The sequence below is a fragment of the Vigna umbellata genome, chromosome 5, assembly GCF_029865625.1.
Source record: "Vigna umbellata cultivar VRB3 chromosome 5, Vumbellata_1.0, whole genome shotgun sequence".
Lineage (NCBI taxonomy): Eukaryota > Viridiplantae > Streptophyta > Magnoliopsida > Fabales > Fabaceae > Vigna > Vigna umbellata.
In genome coordinates this window covers 64494267-64517639 of record NC_142169.1, presented here as the reverse complement: position 1 = coordinate 64517639, position 23373 = coordinate 64494267, and the positions used below count along the sequence as shown (strand labels likewise).

The 23373-nt window shown below is 30.9% G+C and overlaps 1 protein-coding gene and 1 pseudogene across 2 annotated transcripts; one reads left to right on the top strand and one right to left on the bottom strand.

Moving 5' to 3' along the window:
- The first annotated feature begins 3921 nt into the window (after positions 1–3921).
- On the top strand, positions 3922–5859 carry LOC124832982 (Vacuolar calcium-binding protein-like protein). The gene is made up of 2 exons (XM_047307337.2): positions 3922–4080; positions 5045–5859. Exons 1-2 carry the CDS (start codon positions 4066–4068, stop codon positions 5525–5527), a joined length of 498 nt encoding a protein of 165 aa, XP_047163293.1. The 5' UTR covers positions 3922–4065; the 3' UTR covers positions 5528–5859.
- Positions 5860–6513: 654 nt separating this feature from the next.
- Positions 6514–12509, bottom strand: LOC124832970 (E3 ubiquitin-protein ligase UPL5-like; annotated as a pseudogene). Its single transcript, XR_015786632.1, has 3 exons — positions 10841–12509; positions 8581–9167; positions 6514–6961 (listed from the first exon to the last, which is right to left on the bottom strand). The product of XR_015786632.1 is annotated as an E3 ubiquitin-protein ligase UPL5-like (transcript).
- Between the last annotated feature and the right edge of the window lie 10864 nt (positions 12510–23373).

Here is a 23373-nt window from a genome sequence, read left to right as displayed (position 1 = left end):
TATATATATATATATATATATATATATATATATTATTCTCCAATAATTTTCACTCTTTTTTTTTAAATAAATACATTTTCTATTTTTATCTTTTTCATTTCTTCCTTCATTTTCTATCATCAATTCCAAATATACCATAAATGATTCCAATGTAATTATCAGAAATAAGAAAAAAAAAGCATGAATATTAAAAAAAACTGAAATAAATTTGGGTATTCGATTGGATTTGATTGAATTGAAAACAGATAATATTTAATAAATAAAATTTAGTAAAATTGATATGTGCGGTCAGATTCAATTGAAACTTTATAAAACCCAACTTAATCCCAAAATATATGTACAATCTGAATAATCTGAATTTGATTAACTTAATAAACTAAATAATTAAAAATAAATGTTAAAATATTAAATTTGAATTATACTGAATTTACCATCCGAATTCACTCTAATCCAATGATTCGGCCTAGTAATTACTATAACAGGAAAAGTATTTTTGTTTGAATTTAAAGGGGATTAAAGTTGCACCTTCGTATTCGTATGATAAGTGAAACAGATATACGCTCCACAAAAAAAAAAAAAAACTACTAGATTATTGTGAAATTATTTTTGTTGTAATTTTTTATATCAATTGAAACTTTCATATAAATATTATGTATTTCCTGGTAATAATACAGGTCAACCTTACACAAAAGATGATTTTGCATGATGTTATAAACAATCATCAATTTGAACCTGCAGATAAGAGCTGAATATAAACTTTTAAGTATGTAAAACTAGACAGAGAAAATTAATAATTTCGTCAGTAAAAGAGTAAAATGTGGACAAAACTAATGAAAAACTCATTTTCATGTAGGCTCACAACTTTTAACAAATGTTTAAGTTCTTGAAGTCTACCTGTTCTTTTAATTAGGTGATTTCTTCAATCCTATTATTGTATATAATATACATACTCTTTTATTGTTTATTGCACTTAAAAATTTATAAATCGTTAGAAAGAAAAAACAAAAACTCAGAATTGACTACTGTTTTATATATTAATAAATTGGAATATCTGTTTTTGAATTAAAAGAGTATGGGAGAAGTTGATGATATGGATGAGTGTGTTGTATTGTCGTAATAATGGTGATGAGAATTATTTATTGATAGATAGGAAAAAGAAAAGAGAGTGATTATGTATGAACGTGCATTTGGCCAACTTTCTTGTTCCTCGTTACAAAGGGGCAAAGCATTTTGAACTGGAAATTCACAGGTCGCTGTCTCAAGCCAAACTACGATTCACGACCTCTGCAGCGTCAGCAGCAGCAATTTCTGATTCCATTTCCCATCCTAATCATCATTATGCATTCCTAATCAAATTATAATTATTATTATTATCGAACAAATACACCTATAATATGATTCTTTGTTGATACAGGCGTGAAGTCCCACAGTTTTCAGATCGAAAATACACATAAAATATACTATGAATTTTTAAAAGATAAAGCAAAACATGAATGTGTGATAATAGAGGTGTTTAATAATATTAATAAAGAATGAGTAAATTAAGAGGAAGAGTTGAGGTACAATAGTAGAATATACGAGGATGATGACGCGGGAAGGGAATCTGAGATGGAGTGGGCCATGAGAGAAGATAGGCCCACATGAGATGTGGGATGATTGGTCCACGTCATCAACGTTGGAATGATTCAGTCACCTGGTTGGAAAACCGAGCATTGCACGTTACTATGGGAGAGAGAGAGAATGAGGACCATAATGCCGAGACAGCCAAACGTGAACACATTCAAAGGTGTAATCCTAGTTAGCATCCACGTGGCGGGGTTGTATTGGTTGAAGGGTATCAAATGGAAGAATTTGCGTGGGTGGCGTCTATTTTGGAGTGGGGACTCGCCACCGCCCCTAAACTTTTTCAGCTAAAATCTGTCGCTTTACAGCCAATTCCTTGTAACCTTTTTCTTGTGGTAAATATCACAAACAAAAACACTCCTCCATAATCAACTTGCCTTGTGCTACTTTCAAAGCCTAATTCGGATTGCCATCACTTCCTAACATTAGTGTCTCTCTTTAATACTATAAAAATTGGTAGAATGTCGGAATGATATGATTCATGTTTGATTCATCATAAAACAGGGGAATTTAAGAAACCAAAAAAACAGATGCGGGTGGTCACAGATAAAACAGTGAGGACCAATTGAGAAGGATGATAAATAGAACAAGTATTTTCGAGTATTACCTTTAGAATTTTGTCATCTTTCCATAGATTAACAGTGAAAATTGGGATAATAGTTTTAAGAAACGAGACTTCCATCATATTCTCTGCGTTTATGATCGTTAAGATATATTCTGATGATAACTTAACTATCATGTTAAAATATAGACTTTAAATTTAATTCAATTTCAAGTAACCAATTTATAAAATAATTAATATATCCACTTATATTTTAAATATTAATCTCATATCTGTTCAGAGGTGAAGGATTATAAGAAGAGAGGTGAGAATAGAGAGAAGTAATTCATGCTGTGACGTGGAGATGAAAGCATAGGCATGTGGGTCCACGTGGAGTTTTAATCTTTTTGAAAATGGGGATTCCCAAGGCTGTGAGGAATGGAAATGGGCCGATTCAGGGAACCAAAAGTTGTCCACGCAATTAACTTCTTCTTTCTGTTGTTGTTTCTTCTTTCCTATTTTTTCCCACCTGGCTCCACCATTTTCCTTTGAAGTTTGGAGGTTAATGATGCCCATTCATCACGGGTCCCACATCGACCACCGCCCTATTTTCCTTTGTTGCCTTTTCATTGGCCATTTTCCCAAACGTCCTTTTCAAAGTTTCCTTCATCCTTACCGAAACTCTCTAACCTTAAATTTTTTTGTTAAACAGCTTCACTTGACCAGAACAGGGAAACCAGAAATACACCCTTCTTTTCTTTAACGTCATAACACTACATGCCAGAGTTTCCAAACACCCACTGATTTAATTACATTTAATTAGCTCTACAATTAGGAAACATCATTACTTCAATCAGTACAACATCCATTAACCAATACCCGATTTTGGTGTATAGCCATGCTGATTATCTAGAGAAGAGAGGTGATTCGGTACGGTTTCAATTAAAGGGCTTTCATGTGTTGTTGTTGTCTTTCAATATTATTATATCTTTTCTTTATTTGTTTTCCATTATTTATGATTGCTCCATTTTGGGTGCCTAGCTGGCTACCTTTCTCATCGAGGGAAAAGCTGGGTCCATTCTTAAGAGTAGAGGCGTAGAGCACATATTTTAAACTGCTACTATATTATTCCACCAAGACAGAAAATATTAAATCAAATAAGTGGTACGATAATAATAATTATAATAACCAAAACAACCTAGTAAAAAATAATAGGTTTGAAGTAATAGAACTCCAACCCCACCTGGGAAACAGGCTCTTTTATTTTGTAATCCGAGTAAAATACAAGCGATATTAGTTTGATTCTTTGATAATGAATAATATATGACAGAAAATGCTACTTGCTTTAAAATCTTTGATAAGAACGTTTTCAGTCTGCGAGTTGTCTTGCAGTTCATTTAACACTTTTTACGGTGAAGTAATTTATAAGAGAAATCTGGTTCTAAAATGACAATTAGGAATTATACTATATTTGATAAAATGAACCATCAAAAGGAATGCTCTCAAAGTTTTACTGAATTGCTATATATATTATACACGTAGCTCAAATAATTGTAGCGGTAAGTGTGTACATATTTTTTTGTGTTGTTTTGCAGAGATAATAGATAAACAATGGAAAGGAAAAACATTGACAACTGGGCATACTACTAGTGTCTTTTATTTTATGTCAGTGATATCAGCCATCTCTTTGAAAAAGATTCTTCCAACTGATCACACCACACACACTCTCTCTCTTTGGAGTTGCATCTACTGTTCATCGCACTGCACCTCTATATAAACCTCTCTCGCTTTGATCACCTCACTCACAATTACAAGCACTCTTTCTCTCTGTCTTCCTCGCTCGTTTACACATCCTCCAACCTTCAACTTTCAGCTTTTTTTAATCCCCCTCTCCTTTCCAAATGGCCAGTGTTGAGGTAATTCAAAGACACAGTTTCGTTCTTTATTGCCTCTGGTTTTGTACATTCCTTTACTCTGGTTCACGTGTGTAGCAGTAGTTTTTGTGTTTCCTACATGCACACGATGACAATAAAAACTTTAACATAATAACCGTTTCTTCACTTTCTTTATACTTGTCTTATTCACTATATATCGATCAAAGAATCACTTCGGTTTTTTATTACGTGCTGAGGTGCGATCTACCAAGTTATACATATATACGTTGCATTTCCGATGGTAATTAATAGCTAGTCTTGTTATAAAGCACCTTCATGTTAATTTCATTTTTGCTATCCCGATCTATCTTTGTTTTTGTTGCTGCGATATTTGATAATCTCAATATATACAATCCATAAATTATAACTGCGATCGGCTACTTCAACTGCACGAGATTTGCATGGATCAACGTGTTCCATAGTTTTTTTCATCATTGATTTGTTTTTATATGAATCACGAACCTTTTTCCAGTTGACTAATATCTTTGAGATATTCATTGGTGTGTGAAATTGGATTACGATCAACAGTTTATCTGGACCTCGTTTTCATTTTGTGGTATAAAGATCACAGTTCTGTGTATCATCGAACCAACATCATAGATCAATTTATTACGTAACCTTATTTTTTTCCTATAAGTAGATTGTTATTAATTTCTGTAAAGTTCAATCAAACGTAACCCAACTAATTACTGAAGCTAGTTAACTCGCTCGAAACCAGGTTGAGCATCTACTTCAAAATAAAAGGAAAACAATTAATTCCATCACCTCACTTTATAAGCTAAGTTCGATTAAACGATTTACATTTATCTTATAACACGTCAAAGTGGAGATTATGTGATCTTTCACTAGCGTCTCTTCCATCAACTTTATTGGTTTTTCTTGCTTCGGGTCCACCTTAGTTAAGCTTGGAACAAGACTCTGTTAAATATAATTAGAAATGTTACAGGTTGCACAGCAAACACCAGCAACAGTGCAAGATACAGAAGCAACCGAGGTGACGAAGACCGTGGAAACAACCCCGGAAGAAGTAGCAACTGAGGTTCCTGCCACAGAACAACCAGCTGCCGAGGTTACTGCCCCAGAAGAACCAGCCGATGAGGTTCCTAACCCAGAATCAACCACCGAAGAAGCACAAAAGGAAACCACCGAAGTTGCAGCAGAAACAACAACTACAGAAGAAAGCCCAGATGATACAAAAAGCGAAGTTCCAGTTGAAGTTGTGAGCGAGGAGAGAGAGACAAAGGAGACAGAGGAAGCGAAGGCAGAGGAAGAGAAGTCAGCAGAAGAGAAAAGTGAGGACGTGAAAGAAAAGGAAACAGCAGAGGAGACCAAAGCAAGTACTGAAACAGAAGCAGCAGTCACAAAGGAAGAGAACAAACCCACTGAGGCAGTGGAAGAGGTTCCTGTTGTTGAGAAGACTGAAGCATAGACCTATGGACAGTGTAAGAAAAGAAGTTTGAAATGGTCCTACTTGTGGGGATCGGCTCTACCATTTTGCATGCCAAGTTCAAAAGCTTTCTCCTATTTTATTTCTTTAGTTTTATATTATTATTATTATTATTATTATTATTATATTATGATGGTTGTATGGAGGGTATACCTACGTGTAAGCACGACACTTGGCTCCACATCAGCATGCTTGGCAAGGGATGACATGCGTGAGCTTAGGAGTGATGTTTATTGGCTGGGTTAAATGACTTTGTGATGGTGTGTTATTGTGTTTCTTTAGCTTTCAATAAATAATATTTACTTTATAAGTTATACTGTTTTTACATAATAGTGTTTTCCTTTTCAAACTTGTCGTCCACGTTAAACTCTTAATATTGCAAAGTGATTGTATCTGAATATATGTCTTTAATCAAAACGAGTTATAGGTGTGGATTCTAATGAACATGAATACACTTACCTATTTATTAACAAAAAGTATGTGTGAGTTTTCTGCTTTGTACACGCCTCATTTTCCAGGAAAATTACAGGTAATTGGAGGGAAAGTAATAAAAGAAATGAAGGGCAGAGATAAATGGATATATCCCAAATTATTTATATCATATATGTTCCTGAACTTTTCCAATTACATAATTAAATGTTTATTTTAAATCTTTATAATTCTAATTTAATAGAGATTATTTATTGTTTTAAAAAAATTTCAAGCATTAACATTTAATTCCGAAACTAGATGGTAAAGCCATTAAAAACTTATGCAAATTTTAACTAATAAATATTATATGGCAATGGATTAGAACTTTTAAAGCTATATTACTATGCTCTGTAAAAAAAAACTTAACTAAAAGTTGTTTTAATAATCAGAAAACAATTATTAATTGTGAATATTATCATCAAGTGCTAAAGGTCGCAGTCTATAAAGTGAAGTCATCAACTAGAAATATTGTCAAATACAAAACTTATAAAAGTTTTTATTTAAAATTCACTTTTTAAGAAATTGTCACTATTAATGATATAAACACTTGCCATTGCAATTGCATTCAGGACTGATATAACAAACATAAATGACGAAAATTTTCAATTTATCATTTAGAGATAAATAAACCTATCCTACCCTATAATATGTACAGATATTGAGAACCTACATTTGGTGTATTTAACTAAGACCAAAACTACTAGCAATGTGTTCTTGAGTGATGACTCCAAAGTGATCTTCCATAACAGCAATAGACGAATACTCCGGTAAAAACAGACGGTTAAAACATGTGTGAGATGAGGGCAGGCGATTGCTAGGTTCTGCAGTCCTGCAAATGGATAGAGGGGAAGACAAACCGCGGAATCCTTCAACTGGTAAATATTTCACAGATGTCCAAAAGAGAAGCAGAACCCTCCTTTGTTGTGCTGACATTCTCCCAACAATCTGACAAGTTTTTTTCCACAAAATATTATATTAAAAATTAACAATAGCGTCTCCAATCAAATCTCGAAATAATGAGTGATTTAAAATACTTCCACTTAAAACAAGATCCCAATTAACTAATACTAATGGTAATTGGTAACAAGACAGAAGAACTTGTTAGTAAGATTTGTTGCATCTCATATCAATGAAACTACTACATTCGGGTGTTTTTGATGAATTCACCATTGTATAACAAAATTTTAACAAGATTCTGCGATTCAATTTTAAAACAGTTGATTCATATTGTTGGGAAACATATTTTATTAGTCAGGTTTCAGCACAGGAAAAATATGTTTGAAGGTAGAGTATCAAAATTATAATTCATGATTCATATATATATATATATATATATATTGGAAGACATTTGTACATAGCACATCAAATGCTGAAACTGTCAGGGAAGGCTAGATGCTAGAAATCATTTAAATAAACACGGATGAGAACATGATTGATGATCTGGTAGAAAATTGTAGTTTTGAGGTGTAACAAAGAAAACAATGCCTTGGTGGAAAGGTGAAACTTTATAAATAGCCAAGACAGCAATGGTGTTTTGGAGCCCGCTGTGGAGTCTATGATGAAGCCTGTAGTGGTGCCTATGGTGGATCTTAGATGGACCCTATAGTGGACTCTGTGGGGGAGCCAATGCTGGATATTATTGCTTAGTCATAGTCTTAGTCAAATCATGGTAATGTTTATATTGTACATGAATCTTCTATTGTTACAAATATTGATGTTTCTAATGGTGATGATGTAGTAGTAGATTATGATTTCTTGACTGATATACTTTCTTTAGAGAATGTTACTCTCACTATCGATAGTTAGCAGGGTTTATAACATTTAGATTTGTCTCATTGTAATTATGAGACAAATCCTTCTTTTTTGACATATAAGGAAGCTCTTTTTCTAGAGGATTGAAAATAGCCTTTAAATAGGCTAATATGCTTGATTAGAGAAAAAATTCTAATTCTGAGGATGAAAAAATTCTAATTCTGAGGATGAAAAAAAGTTGGTCCAAAAGCTCAATCATGCCAAATAAAATTAATACTAAATCTTACAAAAGGATTTCTAGAAAACTATAATAGGTTTTAAAGGCTTTTATGGATTGTGAGCGAATTTAATATGATGGGGAATTTGATGATTGAGTTTTAATTTTCTAATGTTGTTGCATTGGTTTAATTTTTTCATCATAGGTATTTTTTTTCTATATGTACTATATATTTTTATCATTGAGTTTGGTGTGGTTTGTAGGTTTTCTTGTTTATTTTGCTTTTCTTATTTTTTATTAAAATATTCATGTTATGGCAGTGATGCCTAACATGAGCTTATGGTGATGGTGTTCCAAGAAGCAATGGCGTTTTGCTACACTTGACAAAATAGAAACGGAGACAGACATATGGGACACATGCAATAAATAACTGCGGCCCAATAAAGCCACTCCTTCCTTCTTATAAAATAAAATCATATTAGGGGAAATTGATTCAATAGTTTCTTGAATGTTAAAATAAGTTCTGTGAAATTATATTAGTAAGAATATGTTATGAAAAGAAGAAAAAAAGGGAAGACCAGTATAACCTACTCACCTCCCAAAACCAGGATATCTGACAATCAGACTCTTCATAGTCCTTGTACACGGTATGTGCCTTCCAATCTTCGATAGAGATTGTATTTTCACTCCCATACAGCATCCAATCAAGATCTTCCAGCTCTAAATATTGGAAGAACTGTTGAAGCTTTGAGCTGGAAAGAATATCAGCTAAACCCTGGGCAAAGTTTGCTACCTGCTCAGATATGGATGTTACAAAACAATGCTGTATAAGAAGATCAACATAGTGCTCCCTGTTCTGACTATTAAATACAATGTTTTTCCCTCCAGGACAAAGCTCGACAACTTCCCTGCATCCTAATTCCTCCAACTCTCTAACAAATGTCAGTCCCAATGCATCCGAGTCAATAAAATCAGCATCCATCTCTAATATTTGCTTGCAGCTTCTATACAAGCAAGGATCTGCATCCCGTATATCTTCTAAGCTAACACGAATTCCAGCCAATTGCACGAAAAATACACGATCAAAAACAATACCAACTTGCACCCTTTCCAACAAAGCCAATGCAATAACCCGACCAACGAACCTAAAGTACTCAAGGTGTCGAGGATGTACCTTAGATGCTGCAGTTAAGTAGACAAAGAATAAACTAAACATGATTAAGCAAAAGATCTCTGACAATATCTACTGATAAAGATATATAGCAAAACACATCAGTACTCAACACTATGCAACCATGGTACCTAGTATTAACTAATGGGAACTCAAGTTTAGAGACAAAATGCTAATCATTGGACATGTTACACAATGCAGAATATTGGTACTGATGAAGGTCAACATTTTAGTTTTCTAAAAAATACAACCATATATAAGTATAACAATTCATGGGATACAGAAGATATACATTTGACTTTTCTAAAATAAGTGAAACTTGATTTTGATTTAATATGGATTTTTTTTTTTTAGATTTCACATCGTAGAAATAATAAGAGGCCAGGGGAACCGAAGTAACTAAGGTATGGTTCATTAGGCAACACCCCTTCGAATCTGACATAATCTGAATATCCACATATTTTTCTTTTGGAAAAAAGAGTCAGGTTGGTTGAATTGGACCAGTAATCACCCCCCAAAAGACAAGGTGTCAACATTTTATAAATTTATTGTAATGAAAAAATAATAAGAAGAAAAGAGGAATGTATATACTTTCAGAACTTCAAACAAATTATTTGAAACATAAAATCAATGATGTGTCAAATTCGCTAACATTTCCAACAGTAACATTAATTTAAGTGATTATGAAAAAAGTAAAAGGAATGAATGACACTATCGTTACTAGTCTGGTGGGAACAAGAGAGAACAGCATTACTACTGATGAGAGCATTTATCCCATTTCGATTGCTTGATGGTTTGATACGTTTACCGAGAGTGAAAAAGCATAATTTAGCTTGTCTAACATTGAGAGACGTGTAAAATGATAAAAATATGGTCTATCTACCGCTACCACTGATTTAACGTGTATCACGTTCACAAAATGTTTTGGTTAAAATTGTTAACCTCACTTACACATCTCTTCGCTTTAGATCAGCCAAAATCAACAAAAAAATAGTATGAAGTTAATATCAATGTGGGAAAGAAAATGACACTTTGGCATAGCAAGCCACTGAGAAAGATAAAAAAAAAAAAAAAAAAAAAAAAAAAAAAAAAAAAAGAGGATAGGATTATATAATAACTGGCACATAATTGTGATGCTCAATAGCAGATATCACAAAGCAGAGCCAGTAAATGGAAAAATACATTACAAATGATTACAATCAATTGATGGCTAATAACCTTCAATTGATCCAATCTGAACAGCATAGCTGTTTTGGCTGTGCCGCATTGCCCCCAGGCAATGACGGAGAGAAGTACTGTTCAGAAAAAAAAAAATTACTACATGATGGAGCCCCTTAAAAGATGAAGGTTACCGGATCACGTTTACATGCCAGGGGAACTATTGCTGATAATTAACAAATAAGACCTATTCTCAACTAAACCATGTGGTCGTACCCCCATGTTTGCCACCCTTCAGCTGCAGTCAACAACTAGCACTACGTTTTCACAATTTTTTTTATTGCATTTAAGTTAGAAGCCATTTATGAATAAGTAGGATTTGTTTCAGCTCTCAACTTCCCTTAAATAAACAAGGGTTTTAACCCCTAAACACTAGCTCAACATATTTAAGAAAGGTTGTCACTATTTGAAAATAGTCAGTAAGCATGAGAAAATAACATAAATTTAGTTTCCAGATAAAACTTACCAGGATTCGGATAAAATCTCCTACAGTCATTCGGGCAAGACACAAAAAGAGCATGTCGTGAATCAAATATTTCTCGAGACACCAGAACAAACCACTCCCGTAACACACCCGGTCCTGTAGCTTTCTCGTTTTTGAATTCCATAAACAGACCAGAACGCAGAGACTCCGGCTTCGCTCGTCCTATGTACTCAAAGGACTCCGCCAGTACCTGAGACCTGTCAATAAGCATCTCATGAAGCATGTCAAAGTCTTCCTCGACAGCAGGGAACAGAATCATCGCCAAGTGCCTTCTACACTCAAAATTGGTCACACCCTTGTTATCAAGAACCCACCAATGATCACCACCTCTCTTCACAAACGCAACAACAAGCGCAGACAGCATATTCTTATGAAACCTCAAAACTGTCCAAAACATTTCCTCTGCACCATCGAAGACCTTAGAAGTATCATACAAATCCTTCAAGATACGAAGATACTCAGACCATGAGTAATTGAGAACAAAACCCCTCCCACCAGATTCCTTGCTCGCCAAGCATTCCGCAATGAAGCGAAAACACTCATCCATTTTGCTCAACAACCGAATAAACACAAGCCGAAGATAATCAACTTCTTCCTCAAGCAACTGATCATCATCCTTCTCCACACTACACTTTTCATCATCACCACTCACAGAACCTCCCAACAATTTCTTCTGCAGAATAATTGCATTCCTCAAAGGGGCCAAGAATATTATCAAATCCGAAACTTCTGCCGGCGAAGGCCCCGTGATGGAGAGGATGGTGTTACCACACCGTTTACTATAATCTAAACTCACTAACAACGAATCCACAAGCTCGGGAACAAAGGAAAAAACATTGCGAAGCGAAACCCTCTTTTTCACACTCCCAGAATCATAGGAAACCCCAATTGTATTCAACAAATGCCCCAAAGTGTTTCTACACTTAAGATACAGATAATCATGGTCTCCATGCCCAAACTTTCTAAGCTGCTTGCAAAACTCCATCACCGCGCCAATGGAACCCCCCTGCCAATTCTTCGTGCTCACGCAACTCGTGAAATTGATTATGCAAGACGCAGCTAATTGCCCGGTTCGGCGTCACGTGACGAGTGGTAGATCGAAGCCAGCATGGTGGGGGCATTAGAGGCTGCGTAAAGCTCCACAAAACCAGGGAGGTTGAAATGGCGCATGGTGAGAACCTTCACGGTCGTCAAGGCCGCACACGCGCTCCGTGTGTTGCTGGTAAACACGTGCGCAAGCAGGGATAGCACGTAGTCGATAGGGCGTGACGCCGCGGGGTACAATCCGCTGCGCAAGTGACCAACAATGTTGAGATTGGAATCGTTCTCGATGCCGGACTCCACCAGAGTCTTCTCCGATTGAAGTTGCTTTCCCTTGTATATCACTCTTAGTTCTCTCAGCGGCATTCCCGTCACCCACGCGATCTTCCCAAGGACAGACTTCACGGACTCTTCCGGGTAACCAGTCATCACCATGCTGGACCTCGTTGACACCGTACGGACGGAGAATTGAAATGCCCACCGCAACGGATTGGCGGATTCTTCTTCTGCGCCAGACATTAATGGCGCCGCCGGAAAATGGTCGGTTGTTATTGACGGCGGCTACTGCGGTCAAAACAAAACGTTAAAGTCCGTCACGGCCTCCTCACTGTCATCTTCGTAAGGATTTTACTTGTATAATACTAACAACCAGTATATTTACTTGTATAATACTAATAACCAGTGTATTTACTTGTATAATACTAATAACCAGTATATTTACTTGTATAATACTAATAACCAGTATTATTAATTAAGGAAATTAATTATTTTTAATAATTGTTGTTACTTTTAACATGATTATGCTACAAAAATACTAAGAAGGTTAGTGCTCCCAACAGTACTGAATTATATCCTCTCATGATAGAAAAATAAGACTCATCTTTATTTTAAAAAATTAACTTCTATGTACATTTTAATACTATTAAAAGATAAAAATCGATATAATTTCAAAATAATTATTATAGGAAAATATGATAAATTACTACTGTGAAAAATACCAATTACTCTTCTATTGTCATACAATAAGATTTTTATCATTAGCGAAAGGAATTCTTATATTCAATATCATGTGGAAAAGCTAGTTAAATTAAATCTTTAGTGAAAAGTTACTTAAAAATGTCATTATTTTATCATATTCAAAATCAATGTCTATTATTTTATGATATTTAAATTTTTATAATACAATATTTTAACAGATTGTTATTAAATTACAGTAACCAACAGATCAGATATTATATTTCAATACGTATTTAAATAATTAAAAAATAAAACTACTAAAAATACAACAAATTTTCTATATCTGAACAGATAAATAATTAACACAAAATCAAACATTAATTAATAATATAAAAAGAAGAGAAAGCAAATAATAAACCTGATGAGAAAAAACATCTTAGTGATATATACCACCTCCTTCCTGATCAGTGTTGAAAGAAGTGTTGTCTAATACACAGATATAAATTAGACTTAATATCCTATTTTGTCCCAAGTTTCGTTTGACAATGTCAAATTAATCTATCCTTTAAAAAGTGCGTCAATTACGTCCTTACTTAATAAAATTTATATCAATGAAATCTCTTCCGTTAAATCCGTACAAACGGATGTAATTGACACACTTTTTAAAGGATGGACTAATTTGACATTGTCGAGCGAAATTGGGGACAAAATAGGGTATTAACCTTATAAATTAAAGTAAAAAAATATAAATAAAAAAATATATAAATTAAAGTGAAAAAATAAAAAAAAAAAAAAAATAAAGTGAAAAAAAATATGTATAAATTAAAAAACCAAACGTTCTTAATTAAGAAACTAGCGATATATATTTAATTTTTTTTGTCAGCAAGTTGTATAGGAATAGTTTTTCAAATATATAATCAAGTGAAGAGAAAAAGAAAACAAAATTATTCATGTGGGACTAAGCTAGTAAAAAACCTGATTTTGGAGTATTTATTCATTTTAATGTATTAGTAGGCAATAGTACTGTAATGTCTATATGAAAAAAAAATTAATTTAAAATTAAATTGTAATATGAATATATATATATATATATATATATATATATATATATATATATATATATATATATATATATATTGAAAAAAAATCAATAAATTATTCGTAATTACGTATCAATTAGTTTTTCATTGGAAGATTAAAGATATATGTTATCTATTATTAAAATGTTACTTCCAAATCTCTCAAGCATTTAAACAACAAACTCTATTTAGTCATATAATCGCAAAGTTGCACCAAGCTTGGAAAGTGAATGGAAAAACATCCAACTACAAAAATTCAGTTTCAAATGTCTCAAACATTTAATATTCAATCAATCCACAAAATACTTTAATTTTAAATTTCACAAAAATAAGATATTTTTCACTTCACTAAATTAATATACAGTTCACACAATATGCACCTAATTTCAATTTGTCGTATACTTTTGAAGTTTTGTTATGATGTTAGGCATTGTAATAATATATTAACAAAAGAAGCACATTGATTTTTTGTTTAACTATTGAAATTACATTGAGTTTCCCACTTAAAAGAATAAGGCTTAAACATAAACTTGATTTTATTTTAAAACATTTCAGATTCAATCCTAAAAATAGCATGATTCATATTTATAACCATAATATTTATCAATAACAACTCAACTACACAAAATGCTTAATTATGAATATAATATTTACTTTTATACATTTTGAACATGTAAGTTTACTCGAATTGGACTAACATAAAATTTGCATTTGATGTTTTGTAATTAAAATAATTAAATATGTTGATAATTGATTTTGTTAATATATTATTCATTATTTGATGATTCATATTTATTTTATGTTTGTAATTGAAAGATTTTTGTTGAAATATTATTCAATTTTTCGTGATTTTTAATTATTTACACAATAATTTCATATATAAAAACTAAATATTTATATTTTCTAATTTATTAAATAAAAACCTTAATTATCTAAATAGTGATAATAAAAATACTAATGAAAAATAAAAATAAACAAAATAAAAACAATGGTAATGTCAAATATATTTTTTTATTTGGATATTTTATTCAATAATTAAATATTAATACATTTTAATTATTTTTATCTTTCTTATATTCTAAAAGAGTATTTTTATTTATTGTTTATATTTAGGATTCAATGTAGCATATTTTGAAAACCAATTTTTACTTAAAATAATTTTATTTTTATTTTTAGAATCATATTCTAAAAGGTATATTTTAAAAAGTTAAAAAATTAAATTAAAATAGTTTAAAAAATGAATGTAATAAATATTTAATTATTACAAAATGATTAAATTAATTTTAATTCATTAAATAATGATTATATTCTCGTTAATTTTTGAAAATAAAAAATAGATTATTAATCAACAATCTTTTATATATACTCAATCATTCATTTACTGCCCTTTACTAAAAGTGAACAGTAACTCTGGCAAAACACCATTTTGATGTAATTTTTTATAAAAATTATTAAAATTAACATATTTAGAAAGGTTTTATTCAAAATATTTGTAAGTTAAAATTATGTCATTGTGACATAATTTAGAACGTTTTAAATTAAAGTTTTATTACCTTAACACAATTTATATTAAAATTGAACTAAAGTTACATCATTCTAGTACTTTTCTTTAATGAAGTACTCTTAGATTGAAACTTCTTTAAAAGTTATATATGTATTCAAATTTATAATATATATATATATACACACACACTAAAATAAACGTAATATATATTTTTTAAAAGAATATTAAAATATGAAAAATTGTATCATTTTGTTATTATTGTTAAATTTTTTAGAAAACTTATTTGAATAACTATAATTGAAGAATTGAATTTACAAAGTTTATTTTTGATGAAAAGGTTATTAATGTATAATATTTACTAAAATATATATATGTGTAATTTAATTAATTAATTTCATTTATATATATAATAGATAATTTAATGTGACCTAATGAATGATTGCGCGAATCTAAATCATAAAATTGAGTTTTAAGAATTTGAATTGGGGCAAGCCATCTTAAACTGAAACCCAATTGGATGATCCATTTTGAGTGGCCCTCGTTGCTTGTCTTTCTCACTGTGGAGTGCAATCAATGAACTCTCTCTTATATTTAAAGCAGAAATTGAATATATGAATGTTTTTCAAATAACATGAGGAACTTTTGTCAACGGCTGGCAGACATGAAAATCACTATGATTTATTTGTTTTGTGGTGTGGATTATATCTATAGTTTTATTAGACATGTGAGGTTTGCCAAAGCTTATTCATTTTTAACCTGTTAGTCTCATTTTTAACCTTGGTTAAATAACAATGACAAAGAAGGAAGAGTCAACACACTCTGAGTAGGTAAATTTATTATAATGTCACATTTTTTTAAATATTAATGTATTTATTGTTTTGGTTTAGTTTTGTCAATTCTGTTCATATATTTTTTTTTTCAGTTAAACTTAAATTTTTGGTCAACATGTTCGGTGAAATAGATAAATTTGGTCCTATGCCATATTATTTTTATATGAGGTCATTCTTTTAACAAAAAATGATAACAAATAGAAGGTTAACGTCATAAGAAAAATATAAAGAAAAGGATAAAACAAAATTAAGAAGTGATTCACAAGATGCAAATTTTTTTATCAATTAAACTTTTGATAATAGTAGTACTGTTTGGCCCTTTACCATTCGGTTTTACTGTTCGTACCGTTCGACTCAAACTCTCTTCTTCCTATTATGAGAAAAGAAATGATGAAATTTATATTTCTTATTTCATGATAAAGAGAGAGTACAATTTACATATACATATATATATATATATATATATATATATATATATATATATTTGTTTGAAACAATATAAAAACAAAATATAAATATAAAAACAAAATATAAATATATGAACATAAATTCACAGATATAAACAGAAAATAAATTAAATCCAATACCCCCTCAAGCTCCATTATATATATCCTTAATGTTCAGCTTGGACAACAAAGATTGAAATTGTGCTAGATACAAAACTTTAGTATGAATGTATGTAAGTTGTGCTGAAGTAGGAATGGGCAGGAGCTTAATTACACCAGCTTGAACTTTATCTCTTATGAGATGACAATAAATTTCAATATGCTTTGTCCTCTCATGCATGGCTGGATTCTGTGCAATTTGTATAGCAAATTGATTGTCACAAAACAGAGGAACTGGTTGTGGTAGAGGTTGTTTCAAATCATGGAGCAAATACAGAAGCCATTGAATTTCACATGTTGTGGAAGCTAAGGCTCTATATTCTGCTTCGGTTCATGATCTAGATATAATACCTTGCTTCTTGGATTTCCAGCTGATTAATGATGCACCATAGAACACATTAAAACCAGTCACAAACCTTTTAGTGTCAGGGCAAGCAGCCCAATCAGAATCACTAAAAGCCTTGAGAGCATGTTCTGTGTTGGAGGGAAAGAATAATCCTTGTCCTGGATTGTTCTTGATATATCTCAGGATCCTTATTGTTGCTGCATAGTGATCTTCCAAAGGATTGGAAAGAAATGGACTGAGAGTACTAATAGCGAAACATAAATTTGGTCTTGTATTGGTTAGATATAGTAACCTGTCAAGAAGTCTTCTATAGGCATGCACATCTGAATAAGGTTTCCCTTCTGTCTTGGAAAATTTTGTGCCTAGCTATATGGGAGTAGAAACAGGTTGACATCTGATACAACCCAAATATCTGTTGGGTCAAACAATATATTGGACAAAGAAACAAAAGAGCAAAGGAAATGGGGACAAGTTTATAGCAGGAGAAAAAAATAAAGGGGTTGAGGTGGACAAAATTAGTTAGAGAGAGAGAATTGGAGGATCCTAGAAGATTTCCTTTTTCTTTATTACCTTTATAGTTTCAGGGGAGTGTGTGGGGGTGGGGATTCTGTTTTTGAACAAAATTAGAGTGGAGAGTACCGTTTTGGTCTCTTAAGGAGCCTAGCTCTGGGCAGTAGGGTTATTCCTTCTGTTTTTTCCTTGATTTCAATGAAACATGATCTGTGATCCTTTCTATATTCTCTTTCCAAAACTCCTCGTCATCAACTCCATCATTTTTGTTTGATTTTCTGCAGCTTCTTTCCTCATCTCTTCTAGTGCTGAATGATTTTGAGATGCTTGCAGACGCAACTCTTCCATGATCGCTTTCATTCGAATAACTTCTTCTTCAAATTATCCCATGACAGCACCTCATAATCGTTTAACAACGAGTTGAAAAAGTGGAGTGTCCCTTCCTTCCATGCACAAATGAGCCAGATTTACTTTCACCACCTCGCTGGTCTCCTAAACCTTGAAGCAAATCTCCGCTCTCGAAATCCATCCCGCAAGGTCATCGCCATTGAATGTTGGTAACTCAATCCATTTTACTGATTGTCGAAACTCCGCCAGAGCATCCCCTTCTAGGGCTGTCAGACTCGCTCCAACCTTAGTGTTTTCCTTAGTTTCTGTTTTTTTGTTTCCCACCGAACCTTCACAGTTTGGATTTTATGGATGCTTTCCTTATTTAATTTTTTTTTCACTTTTTTAATAATTTTTTTTACAATTAATTTTGATAAAAAAAATAATTTGTAATTTATTTATATTTTTTATTTCAATAATTAAAAAATCATTCATAACTTAATAAAATTTTCATTATAGTAAAAAGAAAAGGATACACATAACATAACATAGTAAATAATAAACAAGACATGTTTAAGTATAAAGAAAAGTAAGTGTTTGTTTATGTTTGTGAAATTTGGTATGATTGCATACTTAATCATTTGATAGAAGAAAAAACGAGTATTTAATTAGAGGATGACAAAAAAACCTCTGCGTGAGGGTATTCGTAAATAAAATTCGTGACGGATAGTTGATACCCATAGATATTTACTACCTGTAGGTTGCAGGTAGCAGATATTTTAATATGCACTTATAAACCGGCGGGTATTATATTGTTTGTATCCGCGCATATCTGTTATGTGCAAAAAATAAAAATAAAATTTTAATTAATATTTTATAAGGTTAAATTTAATTAAAATTAAATTTATATTATATTATATTTTTTATAGTTTTTATAATTTTATTTAAATTTTATTTTAATAATTTATAAACATATATATTTTTAAATATTTGCGGATATCCGCAAGTATCCACAAGTATCCGCGAGTATTTTTTAGACAGATATATGTATGGATAGTGAATGGAAAACAGATGAATTTTTTTTTGAGTCGAATTGCGGATAATATATGTGCCGATCCGACCTGTTATTATTCTAATCTAATTGAAATCTTAATCGCTTGATTAAAGAAAAGGCAATAATCTACCTAAATTTATGGATGTGATCTTATTACGGTCTTAATCATTATATTTATATTTATGAAATGTTAAATTTAGTTATAAATTTTGCTTAATTTTATAGTTCGAAGGACTATTATTAAAAAGGTTATATTATGTTAATTAATACCTATAAATTTAGATGAATGAATAGATCTTTATTCATAACAAAAGAATATCTCTACTAATAAATTATCTAAATAATAAAAATGAGAATATTTATATATAAATAATTCTAGTACATTAAATTAAATAAGAGTAATGAAGAAAAGACACTTTAACACACGTAATTGTTGAATGAAATGTATAATACTTTAAGATCATAAGAGTAATTGTCATCATGAAAGCACATTTTAACTAAAAAACCGAAATAATATGAAAATGACAATTATCATATACTAAAATTTTATAATAACCTTTGGAGTCGCTTGGTAGTCACGGGTTCGTAGTGGCTGCTAATAGGCGGCTTGACCATATCCGAATCTGCAACTGCAACTAGCCGCCGTCGTATATGGGTGTTAAATGTTTATCAATTTCATTTCATTTTCAATTATCATAAACTTCTAAAATCAGTTTTGAAAACTTCATTCATGTTTGAATTTTCTTTCCTAAAATCAAATTCATAATAATTTAGACTTTCCATTTTTTAACTCAACATAAAACAATTTATATTATAAACAACCAAATTGAGTATCATCCAATCTTCATCAATATACTCCAATTGATTTTAGTCCAAAATCCAAACATGGTGAGACGATAAACGCGTTTATATTTTTGTAAGTATTCAACGCACAATGAAATGACGTTGATATTAAATGTTAAAAATAGTTCTGAATATGCAATTTCCAACCTCGGAGTCCCACGTATATTAAGTGCATCACAGTGTTCCATTCTGTGCCTCTCATTCCAACATGGCAGTTTAAGATCATGGCTCCACATCTCACACCACACCCACATATCTTATACACAATCATGCATCATTATCACTCTCTCCCTTTATTATTAATATCCTTTTTACTTTTCACCAATTATAACTTATTTTTACATAAATAAATAAATACCACCCTTTCAAATTATTAAAACAATGACATCATGTATATCGGTTTCCAAATAAGTGAACACTAAATATTATTCCTTTGACCGCATTATCCTGATTCATGTATGCGATAATGTCATAAAATTATTTTATTTTATTAGATATCCCTGTCTAAAAGTTTTACTCACAATACATAAATTAAATACTAATATACATAATCATACATTTAATTCGTATAATATAGATATTTTATATCATTATTCAGTTTTATTTTAGTCACATGTTTTACCACTCAGTCATCATTGCTTCATAAATTTGTCACCTAAATACTTTAATATATATTTATATGCATTTTAGTAATATATTAAATATAGAAGGACGGTTTGGTATTAAAAATGTTAAAAAAAAACTAAAATAACATAATTTTACTGATACTGCCATCAAACATATTGACAAATTGAAAAATAAGAAAAATGATTTTTGTGTTATGTGTTTTATTTTGTCAAACTTGGTTTTCATTCCGGTGCTTTAAAGTTAATGAATTAATTTTCAAAACTTTAAAAATATATGTAAATTTAATCATTTCATAAACTTCGTAACAGTAAAAAAATTATCGTAATAGTTAAATTTAAATATAAAAAACATTTAAAATTGCTTATTTTTAAATTTTGGAGAACTGAATTCGTTAATTTAAAAATATAAAGATGAATAATATTATGAAAAAAAAAACTACAAAGTCTACAAATATACTCTCTTTTTTCATAAAAAAAAATGTAATAGTATAATATAAAAAACTGCAGAAATATGATAAAAGTGTTCATTCATAAAAGTGACAGTTAAGTCTTCGATTTCCACTTCATAAAAACCATACCAGTGTCACTTCATTTAATTATAACTTATATGTTAATCCTCTTACGAGAGGATAATTAACTTTACAGAGTATTAATAAATAACAAAAATAATTTCATGGATGAAGTCGTGTTCGATGACCATTACCATCACACAGGTGTTTGGTTATGGTCACATCCTTTTATAATACAGATTGTTATAATAATGTAAATTAAAAATATTATTAATTTGAAGAGACAATTTATTGGATGCATTGATGTAGACGAAATTAATTTAGTACATATTTGTACTATATGGTGTGGATGATCGGTACCTGACATCATGGACGATCTACCAAGACAATCAACACAACAAGAAATAACTGATCGGTAGAGAGTTAATCGCATAAATATGCAATAAAGGTGAGTAATATCGCAAGGGCGTTTACAGCTAATTAATAAGTAATATCAGACACACTATGTTGAATGTAAGGAGGTTGAATGATTAGGTACAAGATGTGTGGCATTAAAGGCCATTTAATGACACCCAATGGACCAGATAATTACAAAGCCTATAAATACAGCACTGATAACCAGGTACATTTGATTTTTCTGAGTTTTACAAAAAGACGTTAGAGGACATCTCATTGACTTAAGCGTCAGAATGTTTGCTTGCAGGTTACACCTTGTTGAACCGATTCGAGGGAGAGATTTCAACTGTTAGTTGCACAACGGAGGAGAGGAGATACGTGGAGCATAGATCTCGGACCCGCATTAAAAATAAACAATATTATTATTAATATTAAACGTTAATGATTTTATATAGAAAAAAAATGCAGTTTTTTAATAGAACGTGATATGAATGGTTGGGCCCGTGAGAAAGATGAACATTGACCAATTATATTGAACAAGTAGATTAGTTGTGCCACAACCACTAAAATAAAATCCATAAATAGGGTCATAGTTATCCAACACCACAAAACTTCATTTTATTCAAAACAAATTCAGTATGAAAAAAATCAACAGGAACAGGATCGTATGTACATTTTTTTTTATTGATGTACCTTTATAATATATAAACAAATATTTAAACCTCAAGAAATTCTCCTCTAAACATAAATCATCCTCAATTTAGCATAAATAGAATTGTAGAATACTAAAATAACAATAAAATACTTGCTGCGTTCAATAGCAACTTTTAATTTACTTAGACATTTATAATTTTTTATATATTAATTTTTATATTATAATTTGAGTGGTTAAGTTAATACATAATAAGCAAATATTTTATCTTAAATAATTAAGAAATTGTTGGGTCTATGGAGGAGGAGGTTCATCCTGGAGACATAATACCAAATGAGATAAACTATATAAGAGATTGACACCACTCTCTACCCAAAACCTTAAGCCAATAAGTTAATGGGTTTTTCAAATATTTATATAGTGTTTTACTTTCTCATTTATATCTAACGTGGGACTTAGACTCGATTTTCAACAATCTCTTCCTCAAAGGTAAGTCTCTTCCACATAAGTACACTCCTCTACCATTAAATTTTAATCATATAACATAAAATTACTATTTTATTTTTCTATTTATACTCAATTCAAAGCTAATATAAATATTTTTATTCATAATTCTTTATTATTTGTACGTATAAAATGATAATATGCTTCTTTAAATAATATTTTACAAAAAAGGAATGATTATTTTAAAAAAATATTATTGGAGTTATTGTTCGTAGTATAAAAATATAAAAAAGGTACAAATATCTTACTTGTAGAATATAATAAATATATTACTTAATTGAAACAATAAGCTTAAAGGTAAACTAATTATATTAATTATTTTAATTAATATTTTTATTTATAATCTTAAATTAACTTACCAGAAACACTTAACAAATATAAGGAAAAAACAAAAGTGATAATTTTTAAAAGCTAAGAAAATATAATAATAATAGTTATGTTTGAGTTCCTTTTCCAAAATATTTCCACTTTATAGTACATATAAATTAATAAGTGATCACGTGAAAGTAACTATAAATTAATAATGATTTCCAAATTTGAGAACAACAGCAATGCGATCCATGTACGACACCTAAGAGGAAAGAGACCTCATTTAGTTTTTTTCTTCACGTGCCAAGACTAATCACCACATACTTATAAATTAAATTCATAATAATATTATGTTCTTTCTTCGTAAATTAAACCCCTTATACTCTCCCGTTGAAAATCACCCGCACAGAATAACCTTTTCAA